Raw genomic sequence first — 26,163 nt, forward strand, 5'->3', positions numbered from 1 at the left:
ATATGGCTTTGTGACAGGCACAACTTTTGCTCCAGCAAATGTTAAAATACGTCTTTGTTTTATTTCTGTGGCTTGCATCAGCTTAGTCACGTGCACATCATTATAGGTAGATCAGAAATGTATCAGTAGCCACATAAATTGGAAATTTCACATAGGTTCATTTGCCAAATCTGAAAGATGATGCAAATATACGTACCTGAGACTCTGCAGGTAGATTTTACAGCACAAAAATTCAAAAAGGTAGTTTTCAACCTGGCATCATCGCTACCTTAAAATAAATTAATGTGTTAATTATTTATTAAATTCACTGTCACTGTCCTCCCGTTGTTCATCGATTTGCTCGAGCGTGCCCAGTAACGTCTCCATTGGAGACTTTGTTGTTACTGTGTTTGGCATATCGAATACATCACGGGTAGCTTGCCAGGCTCTGCCGTGCGGGCGACATACTCTCGGTAGCTGGCCAGGCTCTCCAAGAGGGGCGGAGGAATCGAACTCAGGTCGGCCATGGTGGCTGCATGCAAGGCCCTACCGCTGTGCTATTGCTCCAGCCTGAATTATTTATTAAATAAATTGTATATGTATATATAGATATACGTATATTCTATATATATGTATACACACAGAGAGATAAACCGTGTGTGTTTTTATGTGAATATATGCCATATGGGCCATACATGTATGTATATATGGGCCGCTCACAGCTGTGAGGAGTTTGGGGTCAGGGCCACTCCCCAGAAAAGGTCTGACAGTTCACCTCTGATGCTTAGAGAGACCAGCAAGTCCATCTCAGCAGTGATCAAGGGCCTCAAGAGCTACACTGGCAGTGACTGGGTGGGGAGCTACGTGGTAGACAAGCTTCACACATCCTAAGGCACTTACATCTCTCTCTTGCTGCATAATTAACATTAGTAGTTTCCTGTTGCTACTATGGCATATTTTGATAGCAAAGTACATTTATTATTCCTCTCAGTTGTGGAGGTGACAAGTCCAAAATGGATTTCACTAAGCGAAGGCATTAGCGACTCTACTTCTGGAGGCTCTCGGAGAACATCCTTTCTTACTTTGTCCTCCCTTTGGAGGCTTCCCACAGTTCTTGGCTCACGGCTCCCTCCAGCTCCATAGCCAACAGTGACTAACTGAATTTCTTCTCACACTGGATTACTTTGACACTCACTCTCCTGCTTCCCTCTTTCACTTAGAGGAAGGATTTGTGTTGGTTGTATTAGATCCAATCAGATGATCAACGGAAAAAAATTGGGGGGCAGAGTGGGGGGAGGGGGTGGCTCATATTAGGCTGTGCTCAGGGCTTACTCCTGGCTCTCTGCTTGGTGGGGCTCTAGCGACCCATGTGTTGTGCCAGGGATTGACCCAGGATTGAATTTACTCTACTCTCTCTGGTCCTAAGGAAAATCCTTTTTGGCGTGCCATGATATTCATAGGTTCTTTAGGGTAGGAATCGGATGCCTTTAGGAGGCCATTATTTCTGCCACCTCACCTCTGAGGAGTGGGAGAAGACAAAGGCATTTGTTCCCCAACGGTCAAACTGCACAAGAGAATGGGGAGGACCGTGATGGTTAAGAAAGGTCTCCTGATACAGAACCAGAGTTTCTGTTTATGTGCCACACATAAATATCGATGTCCTCTTTGTTCTTGATGTTGATTGCATCATGCTGATCAATCATTCTTTCTAGAATGCAGTTTTAGCCCTGCCTTAGGTCAGGATTAACAATTCTTATTTGAAGAAATTCTATCTTAGAGCTATTAAAATTGAGAAAAATATAGAATTTTCAGATCAATCCTATTAAATTCAGTTTTTGCATATCTATATTACCTCTTGTTATCTTTTTTTACAGTTAAGTAAATTTCATTATTTTTTCCTTTTTTATATTAAATTTTTAATTTTATTGAATCACCGTGAGATAGAGCATTCCAAAGTTGTTCATGATTGGGTTTCAATCATACAATGTTCCAACACCAATCTCTCCACCAGTGTAATTTCCCATCACCAATGTCCCCAGTTTCCTTCCCACCCTGCCAAACCACCCCTACCCAGCCTGCCTCTATGATAGGCACCTCTCTTCTCTCTCTCTCTCTCTTTCTCTTTTTTCTCTCATTTTTCTTGCTATCTTCTTGGTACTTAAGTTAGATTTTTTTTATTTCAAAGATTTAAATAAAGGTATTAAAATATGTAAGCATTTGCTACCAAATGTAATTATAAGCACAAATAACCAAAACATGCATAGAAATTAGTGTTTACTGTATGTGATGCCTAAGAATAAAAATAATATGAAGGCTTGCTCTTCAAGTCCTTGTTCTCCCTTACACACATATCTCAAGCGGGCCCAGTAATATATCCATCATGAGACTTGTTGTTACTGTGTTTGGCATATCGAATACATCACGGGGAGCTGGCCAGGCTCTGCCGTGCGGGCGAGATACTCTCGGTAGCTTGCCGGGCTCTCCGAGAGGGGCAGAGGAATCGAACTCGGGTCGGCCATACTGGTCGCTTGCAAGGCAAACACCTTACCCACTGTGCTATCGCTCCAGCCCCACACACATATCTAAGCAAGATATTATTTATTATTATTATCGTTAATTAATTATATATTATTGTGTTGTGCCAGGGATTGAGTGATTCTTTGCTGACCTATTTACACTCTGGAAAGCCTGTGTTCTCTCTTGAACAGACACTTCTCCATTTCTGTCCATTCACATCTTTCTAAGTAAGTCTATATAAGGACTGTCTTGCTTCACCCAAACAAACAAGCAAACAAACAAAAAGAAACACCCATAAAGTTCAAAAATAATAGAAAAAAATTGGCTAATTCCACATTTGTGTCAGCCATGGATCTCATGTACCATGATAGTCCCTCTGTAGGCTGTGTGATTACATCTATGGCATTCTCACAGTGACTGAACCTAATGTATTTCTCAGGATATAGTCCCTTTATTAAGCAGCCTTCACGATTATGTAAGAAATGTCAAAATGGAATATGATCAACATCATTATAGACTTGAGTAGGGTCAGGTAGAGTTGAATGGACAGATTTGGGCTTGTTCTGATATTATTTCATAAGAAGTATTTTATATTCAAATCATAATTTATAGTAAATCATGGTAAATAATTCTTGAATAATCATTTTTTTAAATTTGACTTAATCAAAGCTAAAGTGGGTTATTTGTTAACATTGGTGAAAAGTATGAGGCATATAAAAAATTAAAATAAAATATATTTGAATAGATACTCTTTTAGACTTTTTTTCAAAGGCTTATATTTTCTGGTTAACAATATGTAGCCTTTGTGACTGGTCTTTTCATTTAGCAACAGCAAAGTTAAGGTTCATGCTATTTGGATCACTGATTTATGTGGATGGCCTATTTTTCGTTAAAGTCCTATATTTTTAAGAATTTCTATTCTTAAAATAATGAAGCTTTACTGTAAAGAACCTCCAGAAGAAGAGAGGAGAGATTGTTTTTATCATACAATTATATTCCCAGTTCCCCCCTCCCCTTGGTATATTATTTGAAAGATGACCAGAGAAACCCATCTTAGTAGCTCTTAGATTTAAGGTTTTAAATCAAATGGTGAATTTAATTTTTCTTTTCTCCATGGGAACCATAAGTGTCCACTGGTGTCGCTTAGTGAAACACAGTCCTTTAAAGGAAGGGTTGTCAGTAATGGTCTAATTAAAGACAGCACAATCAGAACTAAATGTTAACCTTTATCATAAACTGAGTGAACCATTAATTCAGATAGTCATGAGTGGTGGGACCGCGTCCATGCCTAGGAAGTCACAGAATAATTTAGTCGTGACTCTTTCCTGTTTGCTTGGTGTCTCTTGTGGTAAACTCTTAGTGAACACAAGCAAAATGCACCACAAGTCTATGGCTGGGTGGATGGGTGGGTGGGTGGGCAATATCCGGTATAGAAATGGCACTGTGTTCTGAAGAGTTGGATTTATTTCTGGACATAGACCTTTTTAAAAGCAATGCATCATTCTCCATCCAACAAATGCCTGCCATAGCCAGTAATATGTTGGCATGTCCATTTTCGGCCTGTAGCACAAAATAAATGAAAGCCAAGGACATTACAATTGGGAGGGAAAGAGAACTATTATTTAAAAGGCTTTTAAATGATGTCACTATATATTCTTTTAACAACATCCTCTAAAAGCCTTTGAAAAAATAGTCCCTTCCTCCCTAAGTTGTTAACAAAGACCGTACTAGGGACTGCTCTTTAAAAGGCTGTTAAATGGTGATACTATATTTTTTAACATCAACATCATTTAGAAACCTTTTAGAGAACAGTTCTCCCACAACTGACAGAGGGAAAAAGAACATGGGGGAAGGGATTACTTTTTTAAAGGCCTTTGGATGGTACTATCAATAAATATAGCAATATTGTTTGAAAAGCCCTTCTCCAATGGTGATTCAGCTTTTTCAGATGTACTTTTAACCCTATGACCCTATATTATCTGTAAGATTGCTGTTTTAACACTCACTGAAAACTCAATTTTGTAATAATCCCAAGAATGCCTTTTATTGAACAGCTTAAAAATCAATTTCACATATCCAATCTCAGTTTATCCTCAACAACTAATTGAAAACAAACAGGATATGTATCATTAGCCCCATTTTACAGAAGAGAAAAACGGAACCTAAGTCAGGTGATGATTTAGCTAAGGTTGCATTATTCTAGCCTGGGACTGAGTTGAAACTAATCCAAATCTCTTTATTTTTGATCTGGTATACCCCATCTAGCTACCTCAAGTAAGTTATTCACCCCACCCCACCCCACCCCACCCCTTTTTTCCATGATTCTAATTGCTCTTTCCAACACATTAGTTACTAAGAGTGAATTATTTGTAATTAGTTTAAAAGTGTGATTGTATAATTTCAGTTCTATAATTTCTATCTACATATATAGCTATGTAGATAGAAGAGATTTTGTTAATACTATAATTCAGGTGAATAAGTATAAAATAACAACTAATTGGAGTCATACTGTGATGTTACAACAGTCAGACTTTTTTGGAAATCTTTGCTTTATGATATGTGTTTACAAAATTGCCACTTGCATTCCACTTTGGATGTCCAGTTTATTAAATCATTGGTCTGTTACAGATAATCCAGGGGCTGGAGTGATAGTACAAAAGGTAGGGTGTTTGCCTTGTATGAGGCCGACCGGGTTATTGATTCCCAGCATCACATATGGTCCCCTGAGCACCACCAGGAGTAATTCTTGAGTTCAGAGCCAGGAGTAACCCCCGTGCATTGCCAGGTGTGACCCAAAAAGAAAAAAAAAGATAATACAATCCCATTTTATTTATTTGTTTATGAAAGTTGTTGACTAAAGATTCTTAATTTATTATTAAGATCATATTCAAAAGGTTTTTTTTGTTACAGTAAATATTTGAAAAGAAAAAATAAATGCTGGTTCTCCCAAATTCCTGAACTTTTCTGAAGGAGAAAAACAATCTTCTAGGTAGGCTGGCGAGATCATAGAGTGGTTAAGGCACTTGCTTGCAAGTAAACAGCCCAGCACCTCTTATGGTCTCCTGAGCACTGCCAGGAGTGATATCTGGCACAGAGCCATCAGTAAGCCCTGAGCACAGCCATATATGTTACCGAAAGAGCAAACCAAAAAAAGTTTTTTTTTTTTAAATCTCCTGCATAGCTTGCATGAATAACCTGTTTGCCCCTTTTCTTTTGTGACAAAAAAAAAATTTATATTAAATAGAGGATTGTAATTTGTTGCTTGACAGATATGATACTTAAAAATAATTAATTTCTGGCCTGGAGAGATAGTACAGGGGGTAAGGTGTTTGTCTTTTGTGCAGCTGACCTGGATTGGATCCCCAATACCACACAGGATTAACACCAGGGTAAGCCCAGAGCACCACCAGCTGTGACCACAAAACCAAAATAAAACTAATAAATATTTTATATCAGTTCTGCCATCATTTTATCTTAACTAGTAAATATTGTTTTATTAATATTTAGAGTACTTTCATCTGCAAAAATACTTTTGTATGCAGTAGCTTATTGATCATAAAAAATTAACCCATAAAAAATAACTCTTAAACATTTTTGTTATAAATTAATACTATGAATCAGGTAGTATTACTCTTTATTCTAAAAAATTCAAGTGTTTTCTTCCTTACCACTTGCCAGCCCTTACTGGCTAAGAAGGAAAATAGCTATTCTTCTGAAGAGAAGTGCTTCATGTTAAAAGTTGGTAGCTGAGAACCCATGGGCCAGTGCCAGAGTACAAGTACCTAAACCCCACTTGCAGAACTTGATTGAGAAAAGCTCTTGGTGAGTTCACTTTAAAGAAAAGATCTGGGGGCTGGAGCAGTAGTACAGTAGGGAGGGCTAGGGGAGGTTGCCTTGCACGCAGCCAACCCAGGTTTGATCCCTTCACAAACACCCCAGGAGAAAGGGCAATCACTTTCCCTCACGTGTTTCTGCAAAGTGCAACTATACATAGCAGGGCTCTTCTCTCAGAATCTCCATTTGATTCTTACTGATCCTGAAGAAAATGTTCTCATCATAACAGCACTCAGAATTCTTCTTATTTTTGTCTTTGAAAAGACCAGTACCACCAGCAGTAGTTTATGCAACACTTAGAGCTCTTGCTTCTGGGCCATTCCCCTATCACTCTCATACTCCTTGCTCTCAGCAGCTCATTTATCTCCATCCCTTCCTGACTGTTCTCGTCTTGAGGTCTCAGTCAGTTGTGTGACCATCTTCAGAGAAAATCCTGTCCTGTTTTACATGATTCCTCCAGCCTCCCTATTGTCCTGGGGAATCTAGGTTTTCATATTAACATGTGTGGTATGTAAGCTCACCACCTCTCATTTATCCGATTCTCGTGACTTCACCTGTCCTGAATGTCAGCCACATGTTCTTCCAGCTTTGAAATCATGTCTTATCTTCAAGCCCATCACCCACCTAAATTTATTTTATCCTAGATTTACAACAACCCTTAAAGACAAGTTTAGTTTCCCTATTTCATTGGTGTGAAAGTTGAGGCTCTGAGAAAACTTAGGTAACTTTTGAAATGTCACAAAGGTGGTTATAGAGCCAGAGTTTCAGCTCAGCTCTGGCTTCAAAGCTCAGCACTTTGCACTGTACTTCACTGAGCCTATATGGGAGATGCTTTCGGAGAGTTATTCTGAAGGTCTGGGGAGAATGCTCAAGAGACCCTAAGTTTGATCCCAGCACTGAGTGGCCCTCAAGCACCAACAGCTGTGGCCCTGGTTAGCCCTCGGCATTGCAAGACATGAGCCTCTCTGGGAAAAGGAGAGAGGATTAATTTTACAGGAGCCAGTAGTATGGATTGGAGTGAAAGGGAGGTCAGTCAGATGACACTGTGTAATGCAGTCAAGCAGAACTAGAGGGGAGCACAAAATTGGGAAGGGTGCCCACTTGTTAATTGTGGCTAACCCAGAGAAGGTTGTCTCTATTTCCCTTCTCTTCAAAGTCATACTCACTGAATATAGACCACTTTCACTGTTTGGTCTAAGCTGCTGATAGGGGGCAGAAAAGAAATGAAACAAGAGACATCAAGCTTGTCGACTGGTTATTGCAGGGAACAGGAGGCTGTCAAAGATTATGCCAGACTTCTGAGAGAGAGGTTCCAATGGAAGAAGTAACTCATGTCTTCTTTTGTATATTGTGTCATTGATATTGTCGGTGATACAGTAATAGGACTACTCTATCACATCTAGTAACAGTACATCATTGTTTCATGCTTATACAAAATGTTCTGGTTCTGGTTATATTTGATATGACCAGTTTCTAGGAGCATTCTGTTAAACAATTAGAAACATAACCAGTTTTGTTATTTGTAGCCATAAACCAAAGATCAAAAATTAATTATGTCAAAGAATAGTACATTTATATCCATGAGTTCAAAGCTATTTTTATAATTTTAACAAAAGTATGTGTACATTGTTCCACTTCAGGTTTATAAAAAGTATGAAATGTGCTAAAAGTGGAACATATGGGATTTACCTATGATGAGAGGGAATAATAGGATATTAATAGGATATTATTATAAAGTAATTTCATGTTTCAGCACATATATAACTTGAATTACTTATATATCTGGGGTCAGCAAAAAAAAAAATTCTTACAGTAAAATTTTTGACATAGTAAATCTTTTGCAAGGTACAGCCAATCTACTCTATCTTTGTCAAACAAAAGTACCAACAGACAAATATATAACTGAATGAATGTTGCCTGTTTCAATAAAGCATTTTATACATTAACATCTAAATTTCATACAAAACGTTTTTTTCTCCTACCATTCCAAAATGTAAAACTTATTCTTAGCACAGAGGCTATATAAACTTGGTCCACTGTTATAGCATGCCATCACCTACTTAACACTATACGTGAAATAAAATACTCATTAGGGCCTGGAGAGATAGTGTAGCAAATAAGTCATTTGCCTTGCTTGCAACCAGGAGTGATTCCCTGAGCACAGAGTCAGAAATTCCAGTGTGTGGCCCAAAATAGGTGTGGGGGGGAGATAATTATATGTTTGTTATTATATATGCAAACATATCATTTCTGTAAATATACTGATTATTAGTAGAAGTAATAAAGTCATTTTCATAATTATCTGAGTACTAAATTAAGATGTGAGGAATGAAGACCGTTACTTTATGAAATATTTAAATTTACATATTAAAAGAGAAAGATGCCTCAAAGATAACAAACCTTTTGGAGTTGTAGGAGACCTTTCATTTAATAAAACAGTTACTAACTTGAGCTACATGGAAATCTTAAGCCTTGATTTGTGGATCATATTGAATATATCTTTGGGGGCAAGGAGGCAGGGGTTGGGCTGCAGCTGGCAATGCTCGGGTTATTCCTCACTCTTCACTTAGGAATTACTCCTGCTGGTGCTCAGGGAACCGTATGGGGCATGGGGATTTGAACCCAGGTTGGCCACATGCAAGGCAACTGCCCTACCCTCTGTACTGTCACTCTGGCTCTGGATCAGGTTGATTTCTTTATGCCTACACTTTATCAGAAGGCTGTCTTGTTTAGAAACCAGTCACATCCTTTATTTTCTATTCTTTTATTTATAGTGTCCAGAATCAAGCCGAGGACCTCAAATATGAAAAACAAGTACTTTGCCCCGAAGTATATCCCTGATCCTCATTTTTTTTAAATTTATTTATTTTTTCAGAAAAGCACTTTTCTGTAACATGGGAGAATGAGTGTATCTTGATAACTTTTCATTTACTTCTTTCATTTTTTAATATAAAAGCAAGCAGCCCACCTGTGTTAGTAAATATGATATAATAAAATAACCTGAATTGAAAAATCAACAAAGTAAAACCAGATTGTGGCATGAGACCCCTCCTTCAGAGGAACGAAAATTAAGACAAACTATTAAAATTAAGTAATATTTGGTGGAAGATTAAAATGTATTTCTTTAGATCTGTGTTTATAGTTCTCAATAAAAGTTAAGTCAATTTGCTCTTCACTTTATATAATCACATCCTAGGTAACATATAATATTGTGGGCCCAGGGTAAAATTGACTTAGGTTTTACAGCTCCAGGAAGAAAAGAAGTTTTTACATTGCAGCTCATCAATGAAGACACTTCAGCTTTTAAAATATTACTTAGAGATAAAACTCTGTTTATGGCTATTTTCTTTTCTAGTCATTTTTGTAAATCATATAACCAAATAGATGTTGCTGTAAAACAAGGCAAACGAAACTAGATACAAGGAGACCGTTTTACATATGGCACATCTTCATATTTTTGAAGTCCCAAACCGTAATAGATAGATAATGCTTAAAAAATGATTAAGGGACTAAATGTGGATTAAAGCATAAAAGGCTGGAAAACATTGTTTTCATAAAGCTTTACGTGGCAGCGTCAGCTCTGGAATAGTAACGCAGATGTTGAGCAAGCTTTATTCCTGGGCACTTGCTAGTTACTCCATGTTTCATTTTTTGATTCTCATTTAAATTTTATAATTCAATCATTTTTGAACAGCTATGTTTAAAAGAAGTTTTACAACTTTAATCTTAATAATCTCCAAAAAAAGCAGACATGCTATGTCATAAAATAACTATTAGTGACGAGTTTGTATCCTATAAATCTAACTTGAGTTGATAATATGGTCCATTACCAGCTAACTGCACAGAGTATTTTTCATTTTACACTCTTCAGTTACTTTTTAGTGAAGTGTTAAAAAATATGAAGCTTTTCTCCTCTCTCAAATTGCACGCTGTCTGTCTGTTATTAGGGAGATAACAGCTCTTATAAATGTTTCAGTAAGCGCTAAGTAGACAGTTATGTGCACTCTCATTCCACGCTTATTTGCTTACTGTAATAAACTGATAAAATATGTGTGGTTTGTCTCCGTGTATCTACAGCCATCATGAGTCACATAGATTTCCTTTAGAAATAATGTTGTGTCTGCAGAATTGATTGGTTATTTTCATAAACCATCTAAAGGTACACAAATGACTTTTATTATTTAAACATATGCTGTGTTAAGATTTGTAGAGGATGATGGCACTGTTCTTGATGTTTTTTGTTCTCTTAACTCCAGAAGGCGCCTTTTTATTTTAGAGTTTTTATTGTTACTAAGCTAATTACCTCAAGAATCACAGTGAGGAGAGCCCGTATCATTTGCTTGTAATGAAGTTAGATTTTTAATTCTTTGAGCATTAGTAGTTAAATAATTAAATCAGAACTGATGTCAAATATTCTTTCATGTACTTCTTCCTCTTCATGAGGTTTTACTATTTGATGAGAAATTAAATAGTAAATGCTTTTACCGAAAACTAGGTAATCTGAGAAGTAGTATTTAATAAATTGCCCTGTGTACATGCTTTTAAGGAATGATATTTTTAACTAAAAGTATGACCCTACCATATGAGTCAGTCATTCCACTTCTTGATATTTATCCCCAAAAAACACACACTAATGTGAAAAAATGTAGACACACCTGTGGTCACTGTAGCACTGTTTACAACAGCCTAGATCTGGAAACAATCGAAGTGCCCAGTATCAGATCAGAGCAGTATACAGCGAGTAAGGCACTTGCCTTGCACACAGCCAGTGTGGGTTCTAGCCCCTGGCACACATCGGTTTCCTGAGCCCACCTGGGTATGATCCCTGAACAGAGTTAGAGTACTGAGCACTGCTGGATGTGGCTCCAAAAACAATAAAATAAGATGCTACTCAGCGCTAAAGTGAAATCTTGCCTTTTGCTGCACCATCGCTAGAACTGGAATATGCTGTGTTAAGTAAAATAAGTCAGTGAAAGACAGATGCTTACGATTTCACGCGGATGTGGCATATAAAGAAACAAAACAGAGGATGGACAGTGGAAACAAACCCTTGACCCTAAGGACAGAACTGAGATTAACATACAGGTGTCGGAAATGAGGGAGAATGGGAAGGGACTTGGGAACTCTGGTGGAGACACACAGAAACATGTTATTTGTTTATAATTACGTGTTACAGAAAATTTTAGCCAGTCATGTTCTAAAACCATCAAATATTATTATTGATTATCTAATATTATTATTGATTATCTCAACAGATTTGTTAGTCCGTGATGTTTTTCCTTTTTGCCATATCCAGCAATACTCAGGACTTACTCCAGGCTCTGAACTCAGGGATCAGTCCTAGCAGTGCTTGAGGATCATTTGGGGATCCAGGGACTGAATCTGGGCCAGCTGCATGTGAGGGAAGCACCCGAACCGCCATACTGTCACTCCAACCCTATGTTGGAGCAGTATTATCATTGACCATCGGCATCAGAAGTCCCACAACCCTAGAGGTTTTTGGACCATGCCTGGCAATGCTCCAGCCTTCTGGCTCTGCACGCTGGAATTACTCCTGGTGGTGCTCAGGGAACCATGTGGGATACCGGGGATTGAATTCAGGTTGCTCCTATGCAAGGCAGGCATCCTACCTGCTGTAATATCTCTCCAGCCCCTGTCTTTAATATTTTTAAAATAATAAACTATTCTGAGTTGTAAACATGGATTGAATTACGTTTAATTCATTGAGCACAAACATGGTCAATACATTGGTAGGCAGAATAAACATAAGTACACTATATGCTAATGTAGAAGACGTATTAGTGCCCATACCCGAATATATTAAAAAGGAGGGGGAGAAAGAGGAGCCCTCAGAAGAAAAGGGGTTGGATCTAGAGAGGTAACACAGTGGGTAGGACCCTTGCCTTGCACATGGCCAACCTGGGTTATGGTCCCCTTAGCACCATCAGGAATGATCTCTGAGCACAGAGCCAGGAGTAATCCCTGACCACCACCACATAATAAATAAATTAGAGGTTAGGCGTCATTGAAACATTTGAGCAAATATACATCAAAGCTGATCCAAGTAAGTAAGTATCTAAGAATGTGCATTTCAGGCAGAGAAAACCAAAGTCAAGGGCTTAATAGCAGCACTACTGGTGTGTACAAGGAATAGCAAGGCAGGGTAACCAGAATGGAATGAACGATGGGTTCAAAAGTAACAGAACTGAAGTCAAAGAAATGCAGCACAGGACCAGATCAAACAGGCCTTATAAGACCTTATAAGGCCTTATAAGACCTTTTTACAGACTTTGTTGACTTTTACTCTCAGTGAATGTAGAAATCATTGGAGGATCCTGAGCATAGGGTGACATGATGTAACTTACTTTCAGCTGATTTCACATGTTCAGTAGGGTGCAGATGTAGAAGCAAGGGGACAAATTAGAAGGCCGTTAGAATAATTCAGGTGCTAGATGGTGGTGGATTAGATTGGATGGTATCAGTAGAGGTAATGGGAAGTGGTCAGATTTTTACTAGTTCATTCAGATTGAATTAGTTCAATTAGATCATTCTGCCCTGTTGTCTCCCTCTGGTGTCAGCTATGACTTGTGTTCTATTATCTGCTAGGCCCTTCTTTGTCACAGCTCTAATCACTCTAGTTGATCTACTTAGTTTTCCTCAATTAAAGAACTCCCTGAGGATTGGGGTAGTCTTTGTCCCTGTAGCATCATTCTTAGTGCAGTGGTTAGCACAACTAACTCACCAGGTACGAGATAGACAAAAGGATGAACTCATACGTTAATATTTATTTTGTTTCATTTATTTTTTTAAAAAAAAAGGTAAAGGCCCTCCCGTTGATCGTCGATTTGCTCGAGCGGGCCCAGTAACGTCTCCATTGGAGACTTTGTTGTTACTGTGTCTGGCATATCGAATACTCTCGGTAGCTTGCCGGGCTCTCCGAGGGGCGGAGGAATCGAACTCGGGTCGGCCATGTTGGCCGCGTGTAAGGCGAACGCCCTACCCGCTGTGCTATCGCTCCAGCCCTTAAAATAAAAGGCCCTCCCGTTGATCGTCGATTTGCTCGAGCGGGCCCAGTAACGTCTCCACTGGAGACTTTGTTGTTACTGTGTCTGGCATATCCAATACTCTCGGTAGCTTGCCGGGCTCTCCGAGAGGGGCGGAGGAATCGAACTCGGGTCGGCCATGTTGGCTGCTTGTAAGGCGAACGCCCTACCCGCTGTGCTATCGCTCATTTATTTTTAAATTATAAAAAAGAGACCAGGGGCACGCGGGCAGGGGGTTGGGGGTGTGGAAGGGATAATAGGATGGGCAGGGCACTGAGCCCCTCCAAGCAGCCTGCCCACAATGGCCTCTCCCTGGTGATGACACTTGTGGCTTGGTTTGGTTTATTTTTGTTGTTGTTGAGCGGGTAGGGCATTTGCCTTGTACGTGAGCGACCCAGGTTTGATTCCTCTGTCCCTCTCAGAAAGCCCGGCAAGCTACCAAGAGTATCCCACCCGCACAGCAGAGCCTGTCAATCTCCCCATGGCGTATTTGATATGCCAAAAACAATAATAACAAGTCTCACAGTGGAGACGTTACTGGTGCCCCCTTGAGCAAATCGATGAACAACAGAAGGACAGTGCTACAGTGCTTTTTAAATAATAGATGTTTTATTGGTAAGAGACCTTGGAAATACCGAATTCTTAGATAAGATCCTCTTTCTCAAGATGACCATTGGAGCCTAGAGTTGGAGGACAAAGAAAAAGTATTCTTATTAGCTGGAGCTTTAGTCCCTGACCCCAATACAAAACTTTTAGTGAGTTAGGGTTGCTGCCAGGACCCCTCTTTCCCAAATAAGGTAAACCTGTAATTAGCCTTGCACAAAGTAATATTGTAAGTTGGACATATGAATTGCTAATTAGCTCATTTGATCAACAAAGTTGATAGGCACATGATTCAGCTTAATCAAAAGCCATAGCCAAGACCCATCAGTCTTACCTGTCCTTATCTTCTGAGGCTTTCATGAGAAAGAACAGGCATAGTGTCTCATTACAAGCCCATTCCCCGCTTCCCCAAATAGAATTTTGGAATTTGACTAATCCTGATCAGTGATTGATGAGGGAGTTTATTGATAGAAACTCAGTTTGAACAAGTTTAACAGGGAAAAAGATGCAAGGCAAAAAATTGCTAAAGTTTCACACACATACACAAAAAAACAATGAAATGTCAGAAAGAATAGGAATATTCTTAGATTCAAGAGCCATCTAGATCAAAATTATCAGAAGACTCTGTGTCTTATCTATATTCTCTTTGAATTTTTTTCTTATTATTTTTAAATAGAATGGCAAGAAATGTTGCCACAGACACTAAGGTTTTAAATCTGATTGGTACCCTCTTGCCCCTACGTTAGGAGTTAGTATACATTTTTCTGTAAAGAATCCAAATAGTAAATACATTACAAATTCCAAGTGCTCAGCTTTATCTCTGCAAAACAAAAAGGCAGCCATTAACAATATGGAAAAATGTTAATGTGACTTTGTTCCAGTGAAACTTTAAAGACACTAGCTAGGCCATAGGCCATATTTGGTAATGGACTGTAGTTTTTCATCCCCTGCATAAAATGAACTACTGGGTGTTGTGTTGGTTGAGGGGGGGCAGGTTTTTTTTTCTGTTTGGGGGCCACACCCAGTGGTACTCAGGACTTGCTCCTAGCTCTGTGCTCAGACATCTGTCCTGGCAGGCTTGGGAACATGGACTGCTGGAGATCGAACCCAGGTCGGCTGTGTGTAGGACAAACACCCTGCCCCCCTTCACAGTTGCTCTGGTCTTGAAATGATCTGTTTTATTCGAAACTGTTCAGTATTTGCCTTTTTTTTTAACTTTCTCTAATTTTTGCAGCCTAAATCTTTGACTAATTATAATTACCAGATAGATTATTCCGTTGTTGTTTTTTTATATAAAATACTGTTATGTGAAATGTGAAGTCATTAAATAAACTCTACAGTGGTTGAATATAAATAGCCATAGAGCATACACACGTTTCTGTAATATAGGTCTCAAAGCTGATATGCTAACCACTGAACCCTTGCTGTTCTGCCAGGATTTATTGTATTACATGTGAACATTGTGGAAGGATTTGTGGAACCTACTGGTTTTATTGAATTAATGTTACCTATGTAATTTAGAAGATTGGGAGAGGTTGGCCTAATCCTTAGCATTCAAAACACTCCTCCTAGGTACTGACAGAGATTGGCATTATTAATTAAAATTTCCACTTACAACATTTATTTATAATAATAGTAAACTGTTTTAAATAACATTAAACTTTAGAATTTCTTCTTTCTAATAAGTCATATATTACATAGCTATGTCCATAAGCTTTAGCTGAGAAAAATTTTGGGTGCTAATTAGTATGTCTTATATGAAGTTGGGGGGAAGGTTTTTTTCTTAACAAGCAATCAGATTTCACTTAAACCGTCTCTATAATTTTAACAAGTATACATATATGATCACCACAAAGTACTGGTTTTGATGTTATTTATTATGCTCTTTCTAAAACAGGAAGAAACAGACCTTTGTGTGTTACCACAGGTAAACTTTGAGGACTGATTTCTGTAGATGTTGAATTCATTAGAGGGCACTTCACGATCTTGATTGAGTGTGGGAAAAAAACCCCAAAGAATTCAGCTGTTTTTCTTTGCCCATCCCTAAGCAGTTTTTAAACTATTACATTAAAGGGGAAGAATTTTAAGACAAGGTAGAAAGCAACAAATGTTTGGACCACGTGTCCCAGGATTAGATTGAAAGAGAATCAATAAGTCATCCAAGACAGGCTGATAGCTCTTAAACAGCTACAGGCAGACCTAAGCACTGTGAGTTTAGAGTGTGAGCTCCTGACTGCTCGCTGGCCTAACCCCTGGCTTCTTTTCCATGCTACTCTGCACTTGCCTCTGCAGCCTTTAACTTCCCTGCCCCATATTGTATGTAGTCCAGACTTGCATAAGTTTTCAGATGGGTAATGCTAGCAATATCAGAATGTGTTAAGTTATATACTGAAACTGCCTCTAGGAAAAAGATTTGGTTTCTGTCTCCAATGGACTTATCAAATTGACGAAATATAAGATGCTGAAAAGTATAGTCAGTTTAAGGTACCTCTCATCATGTTGTCATCATGTTGTCATCATGGTAATGGTGTGGGAATTTGTGGTGAGAAGTATTTTACTGAGTGTAAATCTGTAAATATAGTTATGTGTGTATCTTGTATAAACACACCCACACGCTTGTTCTTTGCCTATTTGACCATTTCCTGATACCCACTGTGTCTGTTTACTAATGTGCAAAGATTTTGCCAGTTTCCCCAGAATTTGTAAAATAAAAAGAACTCAAAAATGCAAATAAAAGAGCTTAGGAAAGAACCTAATTTTTTTTTATACAAAAAAAGAACCTAAGGTTAGAACTGAAAGGACTTTGAAAACTTAAAATGCTGAACTGCCTTTATCACAGTAAGACTCAAATAGAATGCTCTAGCCAGTTGCTCTTTAAACAGTCAGATTTGGGGGGGAGTGGAGATGGAGAGGTAGGATGGGGCAGTCTTCCCAAGCAATTCTAGGAAGTCCAGGGATCCCACCAATAATTCCTGAGCCAGGTCATTGGTTTGATGCAGTACCTACGGTTGCGATGTTGCTTGGCCCCTTGCAGAACAGTGGGATGCCCGGGCCATCCTGGCAATGCTGGGGATACCCAGGGCTGCTTCTGAAATGATTGGAGGACCTTATGATGCCAGGAATTGCTTTTTTATCTCCCAGCCCCATCATTAATATTTTTCCCTTAAACGTTGCCACACATCCCCCGACCTCAGCCCACATTAGTAAAGTTCCTGGTAGTGGAATACAGTATTTTAATGAAGAGCAGAAAATATTGCTTCTAATTTTGGATGCACAATATTAATTTAGATTTTATTAATGAATTTGCAATTATTCATATTTTACTACAATAGTCAGTGGTCTAGTAAACTTGCTTACTAGGTTTGTGTATGTTCTCACAATTACAATGAATAACCTAGTTTGGGTGAGCACACTTACTAGGGAAAAAATCTCGATTAGACCTATTTAATTACAAATTGATTTTTTTAAAAAAAAAAAAAAGATGGCCCGTGTCAGGTCAAGCCACATGCAGTAGTACTCTGACTTTAATGAAAAGACAGTCCCCACATCATTTTAGATGGGCTGCATTTTTTCATTTACTCTGCTGCCTCTGAATCCATTCGAGGTTGGGGATGAGGGGTAATTGAACTAAAAAATTCTAAACTGATGTGGAACAATCAAAAGGATTGGCCAAGAAAATGTTGGTGGGAAGAATAAAAGGATAAGTGAAGCCTTGTTTTGCCAAATAATTAAGTCACTTTGTAGCGCTATAAGAAATAAAACAGTAAGTGCAGTTTTTTTTCTTTGTTAAGGTGTAGTGATTTATAATGCTGTTAATTGTTGTTTCATATATCTCACATTTCAACACCACGCCCACCACCAGAGTACCCAATTCCCTCCACCAAGGTCCCAAGTGTCCCTCTCTTCTACCCCACAACTCCTGCCCATAAGCAAAGCTCTGTGGACCAAGTTCAGCTTTGAGTGAATTCTGATCTATTGGCCATTTATTTCGTCCTTACTATGGGTTTTGAGGTCAATGTGATGCTGGTTTAACAGTTCAAATTCAAGCCTCCAGATGTTTCGAAGTATATAAATAATTAGAATATTTGTCTTTGTAGAGAAAAGGTTAAATTGTAAATTATATGTTGACAGTGAAGTTTTGGGAGAAAAGTAGTAAAATGCAGAGTCAGTATACATCACATTAAAAAATTGAAAGGTCTAGAAAAAAATGGAAGTGAGAGTAGTTATCAGATCTCTTAATCAGAATGCTCTTTTAGTCAATGGGTACAGAAAAAAAAAACACCTAAAACACATCATGGTCTTTAGTTTATGGTGAAAGATATTCAAGGTGAAAACCATGAATGGAGTCAAGACTGGAAATGAAGGTATGAGACGTGATTATCAACAGATGATAGTAGTCTGTGGCAGGAAAGCCAAGAAAGGCATTTAAAAAAAAATAGCAGTATATTAAGATACAGTAGAAACCTATAATCAAAAAGTTGCTAAATTCTAAATAAATTATATATTTATAAACTTGGGCTGGAGCGATAGCACAGCGGGTAGGGCGTTTGCCTTGCAAGTAGCCAACATGGCTGACCCTAGTTCGATTCCTCCACACCTCTCGGAAAGCCTGGCAAGCTACCGAGAGTATCTCGCCCGCATGGCAAAGCCTGGCAAGCTCCCCTGGTATTCGATATGCCAAACACAGTAACAATTGTCACAATGGAGACGTTACTGGGCCTGCTCGAGCAAATCGATGAACAACAGGAGGACAGTGACAGTGACATTTGTAAAATTAAATTCTCTCAGTTGTATTTTGTCAAAACCTTATAGATGCTTTCAAAGTATAGAAAACTATTTTGAAGGTTTTTAGGGCCATACACAAATGTGCTCAGAGCCTACTCCTGCCTCTCTGCTCAGGGATCATTCCTGGCGGGCTCTTGGGTCCAAATGGGGTGCTGGAGATGAACCCTAGATTTGCTGTCTGTAAGTCAAGTGCCTTATTTGCTCTGATATCTCACTTGCCCCCTTGAAAGGCTTTACTTTACTTTTTTAATATAATTTCTGACTTAATGTTTTTGTGTATGATATCCTCCTGCTTATTACTGTAGTTTACAGAGAACAGCAAGGAAAATGGAAGTTAAATGTCATCAATTTTTGCATATTTTCTAAGAAATTTGTAACTACATTCACTAACTCAATGTTTTTCTTTTTCTATAGGTCAGTACACCAGTCTTTGTGCCAACGAAAACACATGCGCTCCTTCATCGAATGAGTGGAAAAGGACTAGCTGCCCATTATTTCTTTCCGAGACAACCTTGCATCTTCGGTGATAAGATGGTCTCCGTTCAAATCACATTAAACAATACCTCTGATCGGAAGATAGAAAATATCCGCATAGGGGATAAAAGACTCCCTACAGGCATGCAGATGCATGTTTTTGAGCCAATAGGTAAATATCCACTTACATTAACAACTTTATTCATTATTAAATGTGTGCATTTTAAAAGTAAGGTAGAATACATATTACATGTGACAATTTTTTTCCTTTTATGCTGAATTGATCCGACAAAACAAGTACATTGCTGTTAGTGAGTCAGGTACTCAAAATAGAAAAGCAAGTACTGTTGAAAGTATGAGTCTGGAGACTCAAAACTGCCTGCACTCAGCACATCTACCTCATCTCCCCTTATTCCTCTTCCTTGTCAACGTAACCCCTGCGTGACTTTGCTGTGACTTTTTTTCTGTGTAAGACACCCCATAGCTCCAGTCCCCTTAGTTCCTTTCTTACTCCAGAAATTGAAAAGTAAAGGGGAAGGGATGACTGAGAGTGAGAATCGATTTGGGGAGGGGGAGGTCTGGGGGACACACAGACCTCTGGGCTCATGGGCCACTACTGGCAGTGCCGGGGGACCCTTCATGCAGGCTGCCACAAGTGCCGTTCCCCTGTACTGTTTCTGCAGCCAAGGTGCTTTTCTCTTTTGCATAGTACATGGAATCATCCGGAGCCTATTATCACTGCTATTTAAACACACTTTGATTGTACTTGATTTATTTTTTTGCCATTTTTATTGAAGTGCTGAGATTCACAGTACCATTAATTATATTTTTCGTGCATATATCATTCCAACCACAACACCGATCACCAGAGTGCTCACATTGTGATTTTTAATCTACTGCCACTCTTTGCAAGTCACATTGTGTCTTTGTGAAAAATCTTTTTGAGAAAACTGACCTTTCCTCGCATAAAGCACAGTGCTGGGACTTTATTCCCGCAGCAGCAAGCATGGTGATGCCCAGCAGCTCTCTGTTGGCAGAGTGCTTGTTTCTTCATTGTCTCGCTAGCCAAAAGGTCCCCACTAACATTTTTCAAAAACAATTTACCAAAAACATACATCTGAAAAGTGAGGTATCAGAGTTGTCTCACTTGAGTCTAAGATAGTGCAGTATTTAGAATCTCTCTCTATTCCTTGTTTTATGTACCTAGAGACAGGCCTGAGAGCAATTTGGAAAAGCTTTAGCCAAAACCTCAATTAAAAGTAATCCAAGATTTCTGTCATTAAAATCCCTTGAAATGTTGACAGTTCCTTTTATGGTACTTTAGGTGAGTAAAATTGGAGGAACTCAAATTTGGAGACTGCATCTTCTTTACTCATTATTTATATAACTCTTTTGTTTTTCTTTGCCTTCACCTGAGCTCTTTAACATAGCTGAATCATGTCTGATAGTCTTCTTAAGTCGCTCAGTGAAGGAAGTTATTCTTTATCTTATATTTTTTGAGCGGGGGCCAGGGATGAGACTCAGGTGGTAGACTTGACATGTCAAGGCCTCGGGTTCAATTCCTGGCACCCCCTAAACCTCCTGAGCACTGCTGGACTTCATCCTGGTGGCTTCCAAATACTGCCAAGTATGATCCCCACAATTGTTTGTAAAAAGCAGAACAATTCCTAATAGAGGAAATGGTCTGGACTTTTATGAGCGACCAATGTATATTTAAATTGATTTCACAACCCATTTAGCAGACCTTTTAAAAATAATTTGGCAACTAAAAAATATAGAGTATAATGAACTTTACTTATTTTGTGAAATTAATGTATTGCTGAGGAATTATGGAATATTCGAAATTGTATTTTTTATTGCTTGAAATATGAAATTCAGCCTTTTTACCTAGTTAAAAAATTAGTTTAGTTTAAGAAGTGTCAGGAAGCTGATATATGAATTGTCTGAAGGTTGAAAATGTTACCCAAAGGTTAAAACAGTAGAACAGTATTAACGTTTCTTTGAGCTGGCATAATGAGTTGATGAGTTGACCTTTTGTTGGCCTATGTAGAATAGAAGAAATAAATATAATAAATTTCATGGTATAGCCTTAACATGGGAATAAAATATCAAAGTATTCTATTGCCTCAGTACCAGTAATAGACTTTTCCTTCTGTCCTTAGGTACATTTTTGTGACTAACGTTTCATTTATCATTTTTATCATTTATTGAATACCCTCAAGATAAAATATATTTGTATGTACTATTACCTAGTCTTTTATCAGTACATACATTAGAGTGCTGTTACAGAATATGGTATGTTTTAACTAGTCCTGCCGAAACATTTTAATGCAATAGAGAACCAATACTGTATTTTCATGAAACTGTGGGAGTAAGATATTTCTTTCATAGATGTATATGTATTGTCAAAGAGATCAGTAGCATTTTATCAATTGTTTTTTATTATTCATCTTCTGTGTCTGTAATATGCATTGTCTTTTTCTAAATTTTGCCCTTCAGCATGAAACTGAATGAATTCCTTGGAAGAATAGTGGCCATTTAAAATAAAGGGGAAAATATGCCATTACCCTACTGAGGCCAAGAATATTTGATTTTTCACATGCACACACAAAGAATAACGTTAGATGCTCCACAGTGTTATGTTAACAATTGGCAAGTTTGAAGTCAGCTAAGATGTCACTAGTTGCTATAAAATAGTCAAAATACATCTACTACATCTTAAGTAGTTGGCATCCTTTATGGTTTTACTTATCATTGTTTTTGGTGTGTAATAGAGCCTGTGTTTTTCAGCCATTTTCATATCAACATCTCATGCATATAGTGGAGATCCAGAAGCAGTATCTAAGTACAGATATCAGGTTGAATAAACTTTCCCCATTTACTAGGAATAAAATATTATAAAAATAAAAATTCAAATGCTGATTACTTTGTTCTCTAAGCATTCATATAATAAAGAAGCCATTGATCATAAACTGTCCTTCAGAATTATCATGTGTGAGGCTCACAGTTAAGCATTTAGTTATTGTAATACTGAATATGGTACCAAACTGTGTCAAAGTGTTACTGGCAGGGCATCTTGAGATGTTGTCAGTTGAAATACAGGGATATGGGATAGAGAGAGACCTAAATCGTGAATGCCTACCAGAGCTATAAGCTGATGTTGTGTAACTTTAGGAAAAATGCAATAACTGTATCATTACTTTACACTTATGCCCTTTTGCCTAAGGTTTAGGCAGCAAGTTACTTGAGTAGCATTCTGGCAAATGTATTAAGCTTACTGGATTATCCTTTTGTCTCATCTGTATCGTCATCTCTATCATGATTCGCGTTAGGTGACAAAAATACTACTTAGCAGCAAGCCTAAGAATAAACAAACTATTAGATTTTAGTGCTAATACACAATAACTTCTAATAAAATATGGTAGCTGAAGATAATAGAATATAGCAGAATATATATTCTATATAATAAAATATAGCAGAATGTAGCTGAAGATACAGCTTTTGTTTGTTACGACTATAGTATGCTTATATTGAAACCTGAGCAAAGTAGAAATCAAAAGTAGATAATTCCTATTTAAATCTATAATATACACATAAATATTTATACAAAATATGTGGATGACCCCATTGTCATAACATACAGCTAGACTTTGGAATCATATGCAGAATAAAATTTTTCATTTTCAAGGTTTATCATTGTCAATTGAAAAACACCAGTATCATTTATTCATAGTTATTTAGCATACTTGGTTAGTTGATAGATGAAGCTTCAGAAATTTCAAATCTATAAAACATTCTTTTATTATTTGCTTTGCAAGATAATCTAATCAACTACTAGATTATCTTTCAGTAATTCTTTGAGTAATATAATTAGACTTACAATTTTAGTTCCTATAATACCATTTGGCTTGGTTAATTTCTGAGTACAATTTAAATTCTTACTCCAGCTCCATTTAATTCGCATTTTGAAATTTTTTTCAGTGTAGATTTGAAACAGTATTTAAATTTTTATTGTTATATCTATGGTAAATAGTTACTTTAGCTATATCACTTCTTTGAAGCAGCCCAAGTCCATTATAGTTGTTGCAAACACATTCACCCCTTTCCCACCTCTTATCTACAAAGACAATGGTATAAATAGGAACTTTCTCAGGTATGTTTCCCAAACAGTATGTTCATTGAAATATACAGATTTGCAATAATGTTGTAGGAAAGATGCAGAATAATAAAATTATATTATGTAATAATCGGTCGTAAAACAGATGCGGAATAGTAAAATTATTTTCCAACTTGAATATTCTTAGTTTGGAGTTGTTCTTGTAGCCATCATTTAATGTGGCTGTTTCAACCAACAAATTAAACTGACCAAGAAACCTACAAATGTTACCTATGTATTTACTATTTAGTTTGCCACTTCTTCACATCCTCCATGTTTTATGTCTAAATTATCTTATTTCCTAGAATCTCTTGAGCCTGAGGGATCCATTACTGTTTCAATGGGTATTGACTTTTGTGATTCCACTCAGACTGCCAGTTTCCAGTTGTGGTAAGTTTGCTAGTTCTGTATTTTATAATACTGACAAAGGACAGTCAAGCAAAAACTGAACCTTCACCAACATTTGTCTGTGAAGAGACAAAGCCTTTAAAGAAACTTGCTTTTCTTTGTCAGTGTTTTGACTGCCATGGAACCATTGTGCAGGTTAATATTTTTAGTATTTCTTACACATTAAAATCTATTATGTGTGGTTGAAATTCGTAGTTTGTTGGCTAAAATAAGAAGCAACTGCTGAATAATTCTTTTAATTAAATCTATTATAGTGGTGAAAAATTTAGGAGAAATAAAAACTTAAATCTATTTTTTTTACTATAATTTACTGGGGGTTTTTGTGAATACTGTTCATAAAGTTTTCTGGAGTTGTATTTTGTCATTGCCACTGTTTTATATAATGTTTTCTATATTTTCTGATGAAACTGTTAGCCAACTAGTAATGCATCTTTAGAATTATTCTTGAATTCACTATTCTGTCATTGGATATGATTTCTTCTTTTAAAGTTGATTCGTTCCTAGTCCAAAATTATTGAGATATTTAATTTAAATAATTTGTAGCTAGGTTATGACAATTTATTATGATAAAAGTCTACAAGTTCAGGAAATAGACATCTTACAATAAATTTATAGGTTAAATATAGTGAGCCTTTCTATTTCCTTATACCTTTCAGTTTACCAGTAATTCTGGCCTGATATTGTACCATTTATTTCAGAGACCCTGCAGTGATGAATATAAGCAGTGTAGCATAACGCATTGATTTTATGCAGATCATCGCCTTTATGTTTTGGGAGGTCTGCTATATTAGTGATATATAAAAACTGATTACTTTTCCCAACATTGTCTAGTAATTGTTTATTATTTTTCTATTAGACAAACAACACAGATCAATATTACTGAGCACAAGACTATGAGTAACATCACTTAAATAGATTTGCCTCCAGTATCAGAGGTATATTCATTTTAATGATTTTGACAATGTGAATCCAATGACAGAGTTAATGCACCAAGTTAGACAAAATTAAGAACATAAAATAGATGGTTTTTTATCTATTTATATAAAGAGGCTTTTGTATTTCTAACAAGGAGATGGGTTAATTTTTAATATGTTTTTATTGCAAAGATTTCTTCAGTAGGGTATTGGACAGGATTTATAATTTTGTTTTAATAATAACCCCATAAAGGGTAAATGTGTAGTAATAAGGGTTTTTTTTTTTGGTTGGGGAGTATGTTTAAACAAGTTTTTCATAATTTTTCCATTAAACATATTTGAGGAAAATGCTTCATAATAAATGAATACATAGAAAATTAACCTTTGCTATTATAAGCATTATTTACTCTAATGTATGTTTGGTATATGCGAGGTGTAAGTTATTTTGGATTTTATTAAGAATCCTAGATCAGAAATTATTTTTTGTGTGTTCCAAAAAGAACACTTTGTCTTACATCAAATGTAATTGATCCTGAAGCAGTGTAATCACAATTACTCACTTTCTTAATTGGCCTGCCCAAAATCAGAAAATGGAAACCGATCGACAGTGTTTAAATCAATAGCTTCATAGTAGTGCTAGTGGGGGTAGTGAGATAGTGGTAATGGGTAGATCAATTGGTCTTATATGCCAATCACTGGCTACACCTTTTGCATAGTAAATAGCACTTTTTGCTTAGTGATGTGCCGTATTAGTTTTGGTAGGTCAATAAAAGGGGGGGAAGCAAGAATGGCTGATGTTGAATGTTTTTGCCTCAAAATACATGATATAAATCAATACATAAAATTATGGGTAATAAGAGCATATTGATAATCATTAGAAAATGCTAAAAAAAATGGCATATTCGCAGTCCAGGTATATTTTTGTGTATTCAAAGGAACAAGCATGAGAACCTTTCTCCTTTAGCCTCTCGATTAATCCTATATCATTATAGCTAGATGATATGTAAATATAGCTAGGACTGTATATATATATATATATATATATATGTGCCTATTTAGTGAGTGTCGTCTCTTTTTTACTTTGCATTTTAAATGATCTTCAAATTAAGTCCTCAGTTAATTTGAGATTGTTGGAAATGTGGGTAATATGAACGTATCTGCCTAAAAAATAAAGTGGAACATGAGGTGGAGAGTGTGATAAAAGTGAATGTAATGCAAGAACAAGTCCTGTTCATACTGTTATCAGCAGATTTCAGTTTATTAATTAGTATAAAACAGTTTGGTTCAGATCAGAGAGCTTAGCACTAGCATCCACCCCTCTTTTTTGCTCAAAATCCATTAAAATGTTAGAAAGTACTTGATTTGACAGAGAATGACCACAGGGAGGGGGGAAAGAATGCCATTAGCTGACTAGAAATTGTGAAGAATTATTGGCAGTTAGAAAGCAAAT

At 37.1% G+C, this 26,163-nt stretch overlaps 1 protein-coding gene across 2 annotated transcripts in view; it reads left to right on the forward strand.

The window, feature by feature from the left end:
* The window catches only part of AP3B1 (adaptor related protein complex 3 subunit beta 1), a 239,032-nt gene that overhangs the window by 186,349 nt on the left and 26,520 nt on the right, over nt 1-26,163 (forward strand). For both annotated transcript variants that reach the window (XR_008792195.1, XM_056112560.1), the window contains exons 23-24: nt 19,176-19,407; nt 23,697-23,781. Coding sequence is in view for 1 of the 2 variants with exons in the window: in XM_056112560.1 (XP_055968535.1) it covers nt 19,176-19,407; nt 23,697-23,781 (317 nt within the window). In the remaining variant the exon portion in view is untranslated. The remainder of the gene's footprint in view (nt 1-19,175; nt 19,408-23,696; nt 23,782-26,163) is intronic.

Source organism: Sorex fumeus, unplaced genomic scaffold, assembly GCF_029834395.1.
Source record: "Sorex fumeus unplaced genomic scaffold, SorFum_2.1 ptg000018l, whole genome shotgun sequence".
Classification (NCBI taxonomy): domain Eukaryota; kingdom Metazoa; phylum Chordata; class Mammalia; order Eulipotyphla; family Soricidae; genus Sorex; species Sorex fumeus.